Source organism: Mus caroli, unplaced genomic scaffold, assembly GCF_978045245.1.
Source record: "Mus caroli unplaced genomic scaffold, Mus_caroli_1 scaffold_14, whole genome shotgun sequence".
In the NCBI taxonomy this organism is placed as follows: domain Eukaryota; kingdom Metazoa; phylum Chordata; class Mammalia; order Rodentia; family Muridae; genus Mus; species Mus caroli.
In genome coordinates this window covers 101,062,493-101,077,249 of record NW_028227269.1, presented here as the reverse complement: position 1 = coordinate 101,077,249, position 14,757 = coordinate 101,062,493, and the positions used below count along the sequence as shown (strand labels likewise).

The following is a 14,757-nucleotide window of genomic DNA, read 5'->3' as shown; positions in this document are numbered from 1 at the left end:
TAACCTCTGTACAAGCTAATCTTCTGCAAGCCTGAACCCTGACAGCTTCAGCTTCCAGCCTTCTTCTGCTAACCTAGGCCTAGAATTTTCGGCCTCTGAGACTTACTACTGAATAAACTCACCCTTTCTAGCTCTTTCTGAACTCTGGCCAGCTGGTTCTGAACTCAGCTCTTCTGGCGCAAACTCCTCTCCAAGCGAACTGATTCAAATTGGCTTCTCTTGGCTCCTGACTGAGTTACTCTGCTTAGAAAGACTGCCTCTGAACTCCATGAACTGGACTACTACTCCAAACTTAACTGAGTTACAACTACACTCAACCAAAGTCACCCCAACTCAGCTCAACTCAATTAACTCCCTCACTGCCCTTAAGTAGCCTCTCTTTCTTGTCCTTGTGAAAGTTGGGCATATCCTATGTCTGACTCATTCTGTCAAATTTTCTCTGATTCATCGCTTTGTCTGCCCCTCAATTAGATGGCATTTGTTTGGGATTAAAGCTGTGTACTAAAGGCGTGTCTACATTCCAGCCAGAGAGATCAAAGGCATGTGCTAAGGGCAGGTCTGCATTCCAGCCAGATCATAGTTTGGGATATGATGCCTTGCCAGAGCAGCCATGTTGCTGCTGGATTCCACTACACCCTGCCTCAGAGGAGTGAGTGAGGAAGGATAGTAGGCTTCTCTTGACATCCATGCATGCACATCTGCACAGATGCCTACAGACTCATAGTAACACATACAAAACAAATAGATATTTTAAAGATAAAGACATATATATATATATATATATATTTAAAACAACAGAAAATTATTTATTCAGAAGATAATTAAAAGAGAGAGAGAGAGAGATGCAGTAGCTGGAGAGAGAGCTCAGTGACTAGGAGTTCTGGCTGTTCTTCCAGAGGAGCCATGTTCAATTCCTAGCACCTACACAGTGGCTCACAAACCATCTGTAACTCTACTCCCAGGGATCCAGTGCCCTCTTCTGGTCTCCATGGGTACTGGGCGTGTGCATGGCGCACAGATGAATGTGCAGGAAAAGTACTCACTCATACATATAAATAAACAACATTTTTCTTAAAAGAAATACATACATAAGATATGGATCATGAGAAAAAGATATGGATCATGTCCCAAAAAAATAGGAAAAAACAAATATCAAAACAATAGTTTCAAAATATTTTCCTAAAATACCTTGAAATTGAATATCGAAACACAGCAATGACTTCAACACAGCCAACAATGAATCATGTCATGTCATGTTAAAGCTACTTTAAGGCGTGGGGTGGGGGAGTTCATCTTGGGCAAACAGACAAAAACAGTAAGCAAGAAAAGAGAAATAATACTGGCACTAGGTTATTTATCAATTCTTAACGCCCTCTCCCCAAATTTAACAAATTCAAGGCCCTTGAATATGGGAAATATAAGTCAAGGGTTTTATATCTACACAACCTAGTCTTCAAGTACAAGGCTATAAACAAACTCTCATAAACCTGCCAAAACTCAAGGCATATTGAGGCTGTGAGCCCTTCTGGTAGAATCTGTTAGAAAGAATAAGAGGTGGGTACTGTTAGTGAGCCACAGAGCAAGGCTGAGACATGACTATAGGGAGAAAACCCAGAACCAACTGTACAATTAGTAAAAAGCTGAAAAGCCTGGAGAATAAATAGTGCATGTAGATATGACTCACTAATAGACATTAATTATGAATAAAGAGATATTATTTATATCAGATACTGGGCGAGGGGAGGCTACATAATTTCGATATTGTTCAATATAGAGAAATAATTAGCCCCCCAAACATAGGAGCTAATTGCCCTCACATAAAGAAATTAATATAAATTTAATGAATAGAACAAATAAGAAAATTAAAAACCCACTCCATATAAAAAAGCCTTTGATATAAAATATGTAAAAAAAAAAAAAGATAGAGCTAAGCCAAACATATTAATCATATCAGTGAATATAAATGGGCTTAACTCACCTACTAAAAGAATGGGATTTACAGATTAGCTAATAAAGAAAAATCCAACCCTATACAGAATAGAAAAGACATACCTAAAACAAAGAAACTCAAAGGAGTTAAAAAGGCACGATTATGTATCAAGTAAACAAACAAACAGAGAGCAAACCAGAGCCATAATCTTTACGCCTGAGAAGGTCACCATTGCTAGATGTGCCTGTGTGTGTCATGATGCTGAAGGCTACATTCACAGTGAAGGTTTTGGTCATGGATATTTTTGCACCCAATAGAATGAGATTAACATCCATGAGCAGCAACACGCAATGATGCAGGAACAGACAGAAACCCACTAATCAAAAAGACCTCCACATACCTCCCCAATCCAGTCAAGTGCACTAATAATCAACAGAGTGCAGAAGAGCTAATCAAAATCAATCATGTAGATATCTGTCAAGTGTGATATTCTGATCAATGATAGACATTACAGCAGTCTTTTAAGTGCACATGGAACATGGAAAAAAACAAGAAAACTTGAAGGTTTTAAGTAATAGCAGTTCATCATTTTTGGAATACAGAGCAATAAAAATAGAAATCAATAACAAAACTGAAAAACAAAAAGCCCAACCATGTTGGAATTTACACCATAATTGGCTCTTGGCAAAGCAGGAGTTCTATGTAAAATTTCTTGAAAATAATGATAATATCTCTAATCTGTAACCAGAAATCCGTAAGCTATAACCAAAGGAAACATCAAAAAATATATGAAGTACATATGTTGACAAAAATTAAATTAATAGAAACTCAAAACTCACAACAATAAATAAATATTAAATGAAAAAAATGAGGAATAAGAAAGGCTGGAATTAATGGGTAGGAGGCCCAGGAAGAAAGCATAAACACACCACACTAAAAATGATCAAGAAAAGCAAATATGAAACCTGAGGGCTTTTGAGTTCACAGGGACTTTTTCATGACCCCATACAAACAAAACAGGAAACACATGTGAAATGTACTGTTATTGTTATGAGAAATAAAACATACCAAATCTCACCCCAGTAGACAAAAAGCAGAAAGTCTTTAAGAATGAATAGACTCCACACTATTGTGCTGCAGAGCAAGACAAAGTGTCCCAAACTCCCTTGCAATACTAAACAGAAGATTGTTCCCAAATCCTGACTAGAGCTCACCCCTACTCTACCTCCTCCAAACCTTGCCAACCAACCAACTAGTTAATATTAATTCAAAATTTCTCAAAGTTTTCCAAATGTAATAAAGTTGAAAGATGTCATATGCTTGCAATGGATGTAGAAAATGAATTTAACTCAATTAATTACTCGCTCATGCTGAGAGAGAGAGAGAGAGAGAGAGAGAGAGAGAGAGACTTCAGAGGCTGGATAGATGACTAGGGGATTAAGGACACTCGCTATTCTTGCAGAGGACCAGGATTGATTTCCCAAGACCTACATGGTAGCTCACAACTACCTGCAACTTCAGTTCCAGGGAATCTGACATGTCTTGCCTCCTTAGGCACCAAGCATGCAAGTGGTACGTGCACATCCATTCCCATTCAGGTACTCACACATACACATAAAGTAAAAATAAAACAAATATTTTAACCTAATAAAGTATAAACAATTGATAGGTGGATATTTTGTTACTGAATATTATAAAGATCTAAAAGAATATCTTACTTAACAGAGAAATAACAGTGTGTTCTTATGAAAGTTAAAAACAAGACAAGAAATCACATGTGTTGGTACACACCTAACAACCCAATATCTGAGATACAAGGGCAGAATGGCAAGTTCTAGGCTACAGGATGCTGCATCGTGAGACCCACTCACAGAAGAAGACAGACAAAAACAACAACTGTCTGGACTGTATTTGATATTGCTGTTTTAAGCCACCCAGGTTCTAGTAATTTCTACAGGAGCCACAGAAGATGGAGACATGGCCACACACACACACATACACCATCTCTCTCTTCTCCTTTCTTTTCTTCTTCCTTCCTTCCTTTCTTCTTTTTCCCTTCAGCTGCACAGGTAGAGAATGAAGGCAAATGACTCAACAGTTATTCCTATGGAACACAGGTAATAAAAGTAGTCAGCCAGTAGCTTGTCTTTATTATGAGTCAAGCTAAAGGAATATTCATATTTGGAGAGAAAGATTCCTGTGCTCTGCACTAACTAGATGAGCACCGGTCATGAGTCTTTTTATAACTCCACCATCAAAGGAGGAAGTGAGAAAGACCTGGAATGCGCTTTTTAAGTGGTGGGGGGAAAGGCAAGTTTCTGGGAACTTTGTTATGCTACCACCAAACAGAAGTTACCCTACATACATTTCACTATTTGACTGTATAGAAAGTGATTGCTCCTCTCCTTAAGTAGTAGAGCTCTGACACAGGTCAGTGATGATGGTCAGTTAGTCATAAGTTTTAAAGCTGAGGACCCCGGCAGAATGGTCTCTGTATTTTTAATGGGTCATCCAGGCTACTGTATTACAATACATTTGATGGGGAGAAGAGCAGCACTCTAATTTGCTTTGCTTTGCTGTCATAAAGCACTTACCAAAAAGAACTTGCAGAAGGAAAGGATTCATTTGGCTTAAATGGTACAGCCCATCATTAAGTGAATGCAAGGCAGGAACTCAAGCAGGAGCCTGGAAGCAGGAACTGAAGCAGAGACCACAGAGGAACACTGCTTCCTGGCTTGTTCCTCTGGCTTACTCAGCCATCTTTCTTATATCCCAGATCTTCCTGCCCAGGGATGATGCCGTCCATACTGGGCTGAACCTCCCCACATTAATCATCAATCAAGAACATGCCCCCATAGGCTTGCCCACAGCTCAATATAGTGGAATAATTTTCTCAAACAAAGTTCCCTCTTCCCAGATGTGTCAAACTGACAACCAAGATCTGCTGTCAGAAGCAAACCCAGGGCTTATGTTAGAAGGCTGTCATAATAGAGAAAAGCTATGCTAAATTCCATAACTAATTGGCAATGGCAAGAAGAGGAAGTGATCTATCTAAGGCATGTTTGAGATAATGCCAGAGTACCAGTATATTAGCCCTTCTCTCTCAAAGTTAACATTAGAAGTGATATATACCAAACTGCCTTTGGCATAAGAAGGCAGAAACAATAAATATCTAATCTTCCCTGTGAAAGGTTAAGATTCAAATGTAAATAACTAACTCTTGTGGAGCAGAACAGGGGAGACCTGTGTGTGCATACTCGTGTGTATGCATATGGAAGCAAAGGACAGCTTCACGAACTATTCATCTCTAGAGGTTTATCTACCCTGTCTCTCAGTGACCTGGAGCTCACCAAGAAGCCCAGGCTGGCAGACCAGCAAGGCCCAGGCATATATCTATTTCACCTCTCCAGTGCTGGAATTAAATTGCAAGCCACCATGCCTGTTTTTTTTTTTTTTTACCTTACCTTATTTATTTTATTTTATTTTATTTTGGTGTGTGTATGCGTGTGTGTGTGTGTGTGTGTGTGTGTGTGTGTGTGTGTTGTGCACGTGCATGCACACATGTACCCAGCTTTTTTTAATGTGGATTATGATTGAGCCATCTCAAATATATGTAACCCTTTATGGCAAATTGGTCATATGATCATGAGTTATCATCTTTTTCTACGTCTATGGCCAGCCCGTTTGTTCTTACAATTGAAACTACAGTATATGGTACATGAATGTATATGTATACATACACCCTTTCAATTTTATTCATGAGTCAGTCAGTCTCTGGGATTGATGAAAACGAAAGATACCTCAAGATGCTGGACACCTCCCTACATCAAATCTAACGTCAAATATAAAATGAGACTCGTGATGATTTGTGGACTGTTGAAGGGGTTAGAAGGACAGACAACCAAGACAGAAATAGAATGCTTGAGATGAAAGAAGGTACAGAAAATGGCTGAGCCTTCCCCACCACTGAAAGCTAGACTAGTGGTGAGTTCTCTACACTGTCTGCAGCAGTAGACTTCACATCTGAGCCAGCAATGCTCGCTTCCATGGCACTGCCATATCTCTTCAGAGCATAAGAGTTAAATGCACATGAACATCTCACATGATGGTTTCAACCTGTGAGTCTCAACTCCTTCAGCAAACCTCTGTCTCCAAAAATATTTACATTGCGATTCATAACAGCATTTATTATTACATTTACATTATTATTATTATTTAGATTACAGTTATAAAGTAGCAATGGAAGTAATTTTTTAGTTAGGGGTCACCACAACATGAGGATCTGTACTGAGGGATTGGAGTTAGGAAGGTTGAGAACCACTGTGCTAACACAGCATGACAGCCCAAAAGAATTCAACATCAGTCTTACCCACAGCTGGACAATCAGTACATATGACTTGAACAGGATCCATAGAAAACGACATCTCAAAGGATCTCTGACTTCTAATGTACTTTATCTTACAAAAACCAATTGGCTGGTTGTGGACTAAGACAGCCTACCAATTAGGAATCATAATTATTGTGCTAAACATAATAAAAGGAAATTCTAGCTAATTAGAAAGAATCAAAATCATATTCAATATTCAATAAAAATGTAACTCGTTATATAAACACTACAACATTTGATTAAGCAACTATATTCTCAAGTATTTTTGACAATTATAAATCCATTTGAAAAACATATTTTATGCAATATTCACATTGGAAAGAGAGCCAAATTTCATAATAATACGAAGTAAAGCAAAAACCATATTCAAGAACTTCATTATGTAATCCTTCCACACACACACACAATTTTTTTTTTCATCCACCCTCAATCATTTTTATTTCTTCGAGAAACAGTTTTTGTGTAAAATGTGCACCAGCAACGTGACACATCCAGGAGCTATGATAAGCACACAATACAATACCCACACCAAGTAAATTAAGGGAACTACAGATCAAACTAATTGCTGGAATCTAGTGGGGCATCTAAGTACACACAGAGGAGATGGACAGGAGGGCAGAGCATCTGAGCTAAGTAGTCAGCATTAAGTCAGCGTCTGCCACGCTACACTAAGGACCACAGAGGGAAAGAACATTTCGGACAAAGAACATAGTACACTGCTGGAATTAAATACTCAGCCCACTGCACGCACAGTGAAACTATAAAACAGATACGATGCTGGATGAGCCGGAAGATGAAGAACTTAGTGACTTTCTGGAGAGTTTACTGTGAAGAGTGCAAGCCTTGGAAGACTCGGAATTGCCTGGCTCAAACAAACGGCGCCACTCCCCGAGACGAACATTTTTTAAAGTGTTCCACTTTGAGACAATACAGTGAGGTTTCTCTTTTTATCTGCATGCTAGATGCCTGAAGAGATGTAAGGGCATCTAGTTCAAGATACATGCTTGGACTAGAAGGCTATCCTGGGGAGTAATAAACATAAGAGAGATAGCTGATATGATTGGGGAGGCAGGGAGAAGGAAGCTGGACTAAATATGGAAATTTGGGTAAGTGTTTTAAAAACAAAACAGAGTCCTTAAAAAAAAAAAAAAAGGCTGAGTGTAGATGGTCAGAAACATGGGAGAGTTTAAGAAATGCATGAACTAGTATCAAATAACACAGAGGAGTCATGGAAAACATAAACTAAAAACTGTTGTTTGTTTTACAATCACAAATCACTTATTGTTGCGAATATGAAGAGAACAAGCATTTCCCCTGCCAGAAGCTGCTCTGTGGTGTTGTGCAAAGAGTTTTTTTTTCAAGACTGCAGATCACAGTCCTGTGTTCAAAGGAAGAATGTTTTTCTATCCTGGTAACTTTATCGTGTGCAAAAAAAAAAAAAAAAAGAAAAAAAAAAGAAAGGAAGCTATCTATTGATTTATGCAGCAGGAAGATTGAGCTTGCATAGGGAGGAGCAGCTTTATCCTTAAACTGCTCAGTTGTCTGCAAGATGGCTCAATGGGTAAAGATGAAAGTGCTTGTCACAAAGCCCGACAGCAGAGCTCAGTCCTCTAAGTCACATGGTAGAAGGAAAGGCTCCTAAAAGTTGTCCTCTAACCTGGACAGGCATCCCATGGTGTGCAAGTACACGTGTATGCGCGCGTGTACACACACACACAAAAATATATATAACTTAAAATTTTCTAAGTACCTCTAATGTAATCAAAATTATGTTTAGTTATTAAGCCAAAGATACTGAGTTAATGAACACATTAAAAATGATACCTATTATATAATTAGGTATCTTGAATTTAAATTATTAGTGGCTGGTTTCCAAATTTGACAGACATTATGACGGGTGTTCAGATACAGGATTCATGTTTCTCAACTGTCACATTGTCATCACAACACAAAGAATGACAGGAAAGCAGCTCACGCCTTAAAATGGTTCTGGGTAGGTAACCAGCTAGCATTTTGCTAGACATATCAACTCTAGGAGTCCCCAAGCAGGAGAAACAAGGAGTGCAGTCTCGTCCAATAGTCTGTGCCCCATTTAAATACTATCACTTTTTAAAAAAAACAACTTGCTGCATTCTAGAAAGCTAGACTCAAAGTATATATGCCATCCCCACTTTGGTAGCAAGCACATGGTTTTATTCTTGATGATAAAAGCAGGCCACATCTCTCCACTCCACACCATGGGCCAGCCTTCTGTGCTAAGCACTTCTCATAGGCCATCTTCTTCCATCTTCACAACAGCTATCGCATTATAAATGATTCAACCAAAGCTTAGATGAGTTAAACTGACTTGTTCAAGGTCACGAAGCTTACAAGAGGCAGAGTCAAGATTCAAACCAAGGCCAGAATCTGAAGTTAGAGCCCCAAGACTTAACTTCTGCCATTGTCAAAAGCAAAGCTTCATGCTAAAAAGCGCACACACACACACACACACACACACACACACATTCCAGGTTGGTTATTGCTAACTACCAACAGAAAGAAAAAGTTGGGGGAGGGGTGGTAGAATCCCTTTAAGAAACCCAGATAGATCATGAACCATTCCTATGTCTACATGTGCTGTATAAACATCTTCACTACAATAGACTCTGAAAGAGAAGTTGGGGGCCACAAAGAGGAACAAGAACGTGGCTCTTCTGCAGTTGCTTGAGGGAATGCTGGGAGTTTTCACCTCCTGTTATCAGGCAAGCTCTGCAGACGGCACAGAGACTGAAGGCTTCACACAGGCTCACAACTACATCTTCACTAAAACTAATCTATCTTGCATTTGTTGCTTATCACATGTAAGAAAATGCTACTGCATACAAAATAAAGACCGCTTGTCCTAGCTCTCTGATACTCTACACTTCGGAGGTAAACGTAATCTGTTTGGGTTCAAATGCAAGTACTTCCTCTTGCTGCTTCAACCAAACTATATCCACTTCCTGTATGTGGAACCTTCACTTCTCAAGAGGCTCCAAGAAAGAGTCATAAAATAATCTTGTTCCACTATATTAAGCCTAACCCTCCCTCTACTTGGTTCTTAAGAAGGCTGTGCTGTGCATACTCCTGACTGCAGAGGAGACAAGGACTTCTGTCTCTCCCCTTTCCCTCTGGTGATCTTCACGCCCAGTACAAGAGAGAGAAAAAAAAATCTTCTCTTTGGTCCTTTCTTCTTTCTCTTCTACAAATTGCTGTACTCCTACCAAGTCCAAGTTTAAACTGCAATCTGCAACTTGGCTTTAGGAAATGTATTTACCGTCATCCACTATGCCGCTTTTCCTGCTCTGTTGCTGTTTTCTGGAGTGCACATCACAGCCATTCGTGTTAAGTGCGTAAAGGAGGAAAAGCAAAAATAAATTCCTAATTCTAAATGTAAAATATGTTTATAAGGCCCCAAAACAGCACCCTTTTATGTATCCCCTTTGCCCTCCAACGATAGCTATTACTGTCATTCCCTACTTTAGATGAGATTCTAAGGCACAAAACTATTAAGCTAATTGACCCAGGTCTCACAGGTCATCAGAAGGGCATGCACAGCTCAAATCCACATGTTTTAGCCCAAACTAAAACATGTCCAGTTTATTCTCTATAGACAAAAACATCTGTTTTGCAAACAAGTATAGTATAGTTATATTTCAGTACACAAATTGCACTACACAAGCAAGCTCTGATCTACTTTTTTTTTTCTGCCATCCTAGAATTCACTGCCCAGGAAAAAAGCAAAACAAAACATGAGGCAGACATTAAAATACAACACAAGGAAGAGAGCACAATAAGAGGACAGTGATATCCACTGGCTTTAACCTGAAAACACTTATATAATATGTTACAGAGTCAAATGACAGGTGGTGGGGCTTACTGACAACCAGGGTACAATAAAGTTTTCAGGGGTACCAATTTGTCCTCAAGTTGGAATCTCTGCACTGATTCTGTTACGGATACTGTAAAATAAGTACATCCAATATTTTTGAAAGTCTCTGTAGAAACAGAATTTAACTTTGAGGGTACATTTGACTTTTGGAAACAGGCAAAAAAAAATCACAAGGGACTTTTTTCACTGTTTAGAAGAGATAGACAATTGAAATGGGACATGCTTGATTGCACAGTAGCTATCATGTATTGGATATATGTTATATGCTGGGATCATGAGCTATTTCACCTGTATTTTCTCACTTATTATCACAACTACACTATCAGCAGCTTCGCCCCAGATCTACAGATGAGGAAATGAAGTTTGGAGGAGTCAGTTATCTTGCCCAAGGTCAAACAGAGGCAGAACTAATATTTACACCCAGCTGTTCTGGATTTCAAAATCATGGTGAAAGCTCTGGTGGAAAGTGGGCACACACAATTTCTAAAGCCGCATCAGTCTGGACACCGTGTGATCTTCAGCCAGTCAGTCTTATGTGGTGGGTAAATGGTATACAGCATTTTGTCTAACACATTCCAAATCCGTGCTAGTACCATTTCAAAGAAGAATTACACAGACTTAAGAAGTGACAGCATTACAGAATCAATGTGTACTTCTTTGGAAGACACAAAGAATCATTTAGAAAAATAAGTTCTAGATACTCTTGTATGAAATACCAACTGATTGCTTATTAAAATGATCGTTTATTTACAGCCAAAAGCTTAAGTTTCTGAATCCCTCAAGTGCACTCAGGTAAACAATCAAATCAACCAACCTACCAAGTACATACCCAAGGCCTACTAGTGCACATTGCAATAGGAGTTACTATGGGGACCATGCTGGAAATGTCCTCCGTCCACATGGAGTTACCATGATGTTACCAGCCAAGCACAGAGCCAGTCATTATTGGTACAACCAAATTCCTCCTGTGCAATTAGAGTTTGTGGAAGCTGCCCTACAAAGAAAGCCTGCTCTTTGGAAAAATCATTAGATCAATTAGATCATTTTCCCAGTGCCCCTTTCACTGTCTTGTAAGCCCCCACACAGTGGAGGTTAGCTGCTCCAGGGGAGCAGTGTTGCTATGCACGAGTTAATTTTCTTTATACTGAATGCAGAATTCAGCCTGCTCTCTGTTCCCTCCCCCCTCTCTCCCTTCTTGCCTCTTCCACCCGAAGTGGAAACTGCAGACTCAAACTCCCCGATGGCTCCAGCACCAGGAACTGGGCATGCTCAGAAGGCCAGGCAGGCTTTGGTTGCAACTGACAGTTCCCCGCCCCTGATTTGCCGCTGCCCCCCTTCCCCCACTCCAACAAGAGATACCGAAATGTTTATCTGAAAGATACGAGGCCTCTTTTTCCCGAGATTGACCCCATTTTAATTTCGTCTCGCGGGGTCTTCGGTCTGGAGAACCCCACTGCTAGCCCCAGTAGACTGCATTATTTTTCAGCACCGGGGACAGCGCCGCGCTGCCTCCGCCGTCCACCCTCCCCCACCTCCTTCCACCCCCCACCCGCCACCCGCCCCAACCTCAGCCCCCACCCCCGCACCAGCACAATGCCAAGGTCTCCCAGCAGCCGCAAACGCCGCAGCTGCGATAGCTCCCAGCCGGAGGCCGGGCCGAACGCCGGGCCGGCTGCTACTTACACTGCTCCGCTTTGGTGGACATGGTGCTGTCCAGATGGAAAGGCTTTGCCCCAAAATCTGTGTCGTGTGAGCTCCCTCGCTCCGCCAGCGATGTTGCGAGGAAAAGAGCGCATACCCCCCACCCCCCACCCCCTCGCTTTCCCCCTCCCTTAGGCCCGTGTCGCTACCATTCGGACAAAACGCACATCAAATTGCAGAATTCGGTCCCGGAAGGTTAGGAAATCGCCCCCGGAGAAATGGGTGGGATTTAATGGGCGGCCAAAGGCTTCCTGTCCGTCCCCTCCTGGAGCTGCCCGCGTGGATGTGGGCGGGGAGACCGAAAGGAGAGAGCGAGCTGCGGCTCCTGGTGAAATGGGAAAATGGGCTCGACCGGGGGAGGAGTATTTCCATTCATAAGGCGCACGGAGGGGCCGGGTGTTTCCCAGAGAAAAGCCTCTTAAAGTGCCGGAGTCCCCGACCATTTGGATCTCCCCATTGGCGTTCTCCAGGCCCGTAGATCCTGCGAGCGAAGCAGCCCCCGGCGCCTCGACGCGGTGACCGGAGAGGAGCACAGGTGCGTCCCACGCGCGTCTCAGCCTCCGGGAGGAAGGGCAGGGAGGCGGATCCGGGGCGGGCTGCACACAGCCGGGCCGGAGGGCGACGACAGTGCTCCAGAGGACTGCGAGGAAGGAAATGGAGAAGTAACCCTCTGCATGGCTTCCCGGCGTGCTGCGCTCCGTGCCCTCTGCCTCCCCTGGCGGATGGGCTCTCCTGCTGCTGAGCAGCGATGGGAGGTCCCACTGCCAGGGGGCTGTGAGAAGACTTGAGGGGGTGTGGGTTGGAGCTAGGGAAAGGAGGAGATTTCCATAGATGGTAAAGGTGGAAGGTCCACAGAAAAGAAAGAGGAGAAACTGGAGACAGAAAGAACCCAGGTGTGCTCCTCGCAAGCAGTCCAGCCTGGGCGCCTGGAAGAAGCCCCTCTCTCTGCTGGGAAGCAGAAACCAATGGAAAAGGGAAGCGATCAAAAGGGCAACATGCATATTAACAGGAAGACTCCTGGAGAGTCCACCTCAAAGTAGAAAAGCACTGGAAGCCTGGGTTTAGGAGAACCAGATCCCAGACCCTGTTCCATTGCTTGCTACCCGTTAAGCCTGTGGTTCTTCACCATCTGTAAAATGGGAACAATAAAATCCTGCCACCCGGAATCAATGGGCAGTGGAATAATACAACGGAAACAGAAAGACTAACTGCCAGTCATTAGAACCAGTCTTCACTCAAATCGTTCATTTGGAAAACTGGGCGGGGTGCGGGGGTGGGGGAACAACAAGCATAGCAAACTGGTTTAGCAAAAGCAATAGGAACTGTAAGTTGCTGAGCGATTTTTAATATGAAGAAAATCAATGTTCTTCCATCTCAGGAAGAATGATATGTAGGTTAAGGAAATACTAGTAAGTTCCCTGAGAAAAGTACTAATTATCCAGATCTTTGACTATTAAAAACAAACACTGGGAACAATTATCAAGGTATTCCAAGTGGCCTGGAAAACAGACGTCTAGGGAGCTGTCCGTGGTGCAAGTCCTGCGGAGCTGTTTGACTGCAAACAAGGGGAAGAGATTTGGCTCCTGGGGATGTCCCTCTGACTGCAATCTTGGTAGGTAGCTTGAGGTACCTGCCCAGAGACCATCGCGCTCTACCACTGCTTACTCCCCAGACCACAGCCCCGTCTCAGGCAAAGACAAATGATTCTTTGAAGAACGACGGCGAACAGTTCGTCTTGAGTAAATAAAATCAAAATACATGGAAGTGGTTCTGAACAAAATATGAATATAATGAACATTTCTGAGAAAATGACAAACGTTTCGTGTGATTAGAGGAAAGCTCAAGGATTTATTCCAAAATTTCTGGGAAGCTGGAGGCATTAATAAAGAAAACAGTAATTGAAATTTGAAAGGAAAAAAAAAGTAGCTTGGACAAACACAGAACAAAAGAAGAAATACGCCTTGGAAATTATTCCCTCACCCCCTGCCTGATGTTGCTGCTGTTTGTCACTGAACATCTGTCTCCACATTGAGAACCAGCTGCTGCTGAGGTCATGCGCACCCCGGGAGAATCCCGATCTGGGTTTCACACCTGCCTTTTGTGCTCTTTCACTTTCTTATGCTTTGATTTTTCTCATCAAAACAAAACAAAAAACAGTATGGTGATAGTCCTATCAAAAGTTGTTGTCAAGATTACATGAGTATACTCATGAGAGTCCAGAGCTTCCAAGCACACTCAAACAGCAGTTGTTGTTGGCAGTGCTGCTCAGAATGCTCACAGGCCTCCAGTATATTCGGATCAGTTCTCTTCTTGGCCCCTTCAAAGTCCCTAATCATACACACCATTGACACTATTCCTCAGCCTTGGCTCTCACTGCTTCAGGCTTCGGACTTGTGAGGGCTAATTCACCAGCCCGGACAGTCTCCACACCCAGTTTCTCCATACCAGCACAAGCTCCGACTTACTCCTCTGGGGAGATGTGACCTTCCTTATCTTCATCTTCTCCCCTTCCTTTTCCCCCTGCCCTTAGCCTTTCTTACTACTTTTTTGTCCATTGCAGAAATTGGAAGATCTGGACTAACCATCCTACTGCATTAGCAGTGCACATCACTACCTTCTAGCTGCATTATTGTGCCTACCTGAGGTCCACTCCTGGCCACAATAGATACTTGCAGGAGTCTTTGATAATTCTCTGCTACCCATGACAGTTATTTTGTCTCTTGGGGCCAGCATTCAAAGTATCTCCTTATTTCTTTCTAAAACTCCCTTTTCATGGCTGGAGAGATGACTCAGCAGTTAAGAGCACTGACTGCTGCTCCTAAGGTTTTG

At 42.1% G+C, this 14,757-nt stretch overlaps 1 protein-coding gene across 1 annotated transcript in view; it reads right to left on the bottom strand.

The window, feature by feature from the left end:
- Positions 1-12,036, bottom strand: part of Unc79 (unc-79 subunit of NALCN channel complex) — a 235,915-nt gene extending 223,879 nt beyond the window's left edge. Inside the window, exon 1 of the mRNA XM_085830632.1 lies at positions 11,911-12,036. Coding sequence (XP_085686758.1) covers positions 11,911-11,932 — 22 coding nt within the window. The 5' untranslated portion in view covers positions 11,933-12,036. The remainder of the gene's footprint in view (positions 1-11,910) is intronic.
- Between the last annotated feature and the right edge of the window lie 2,721 nt (positions 12,037-14,757).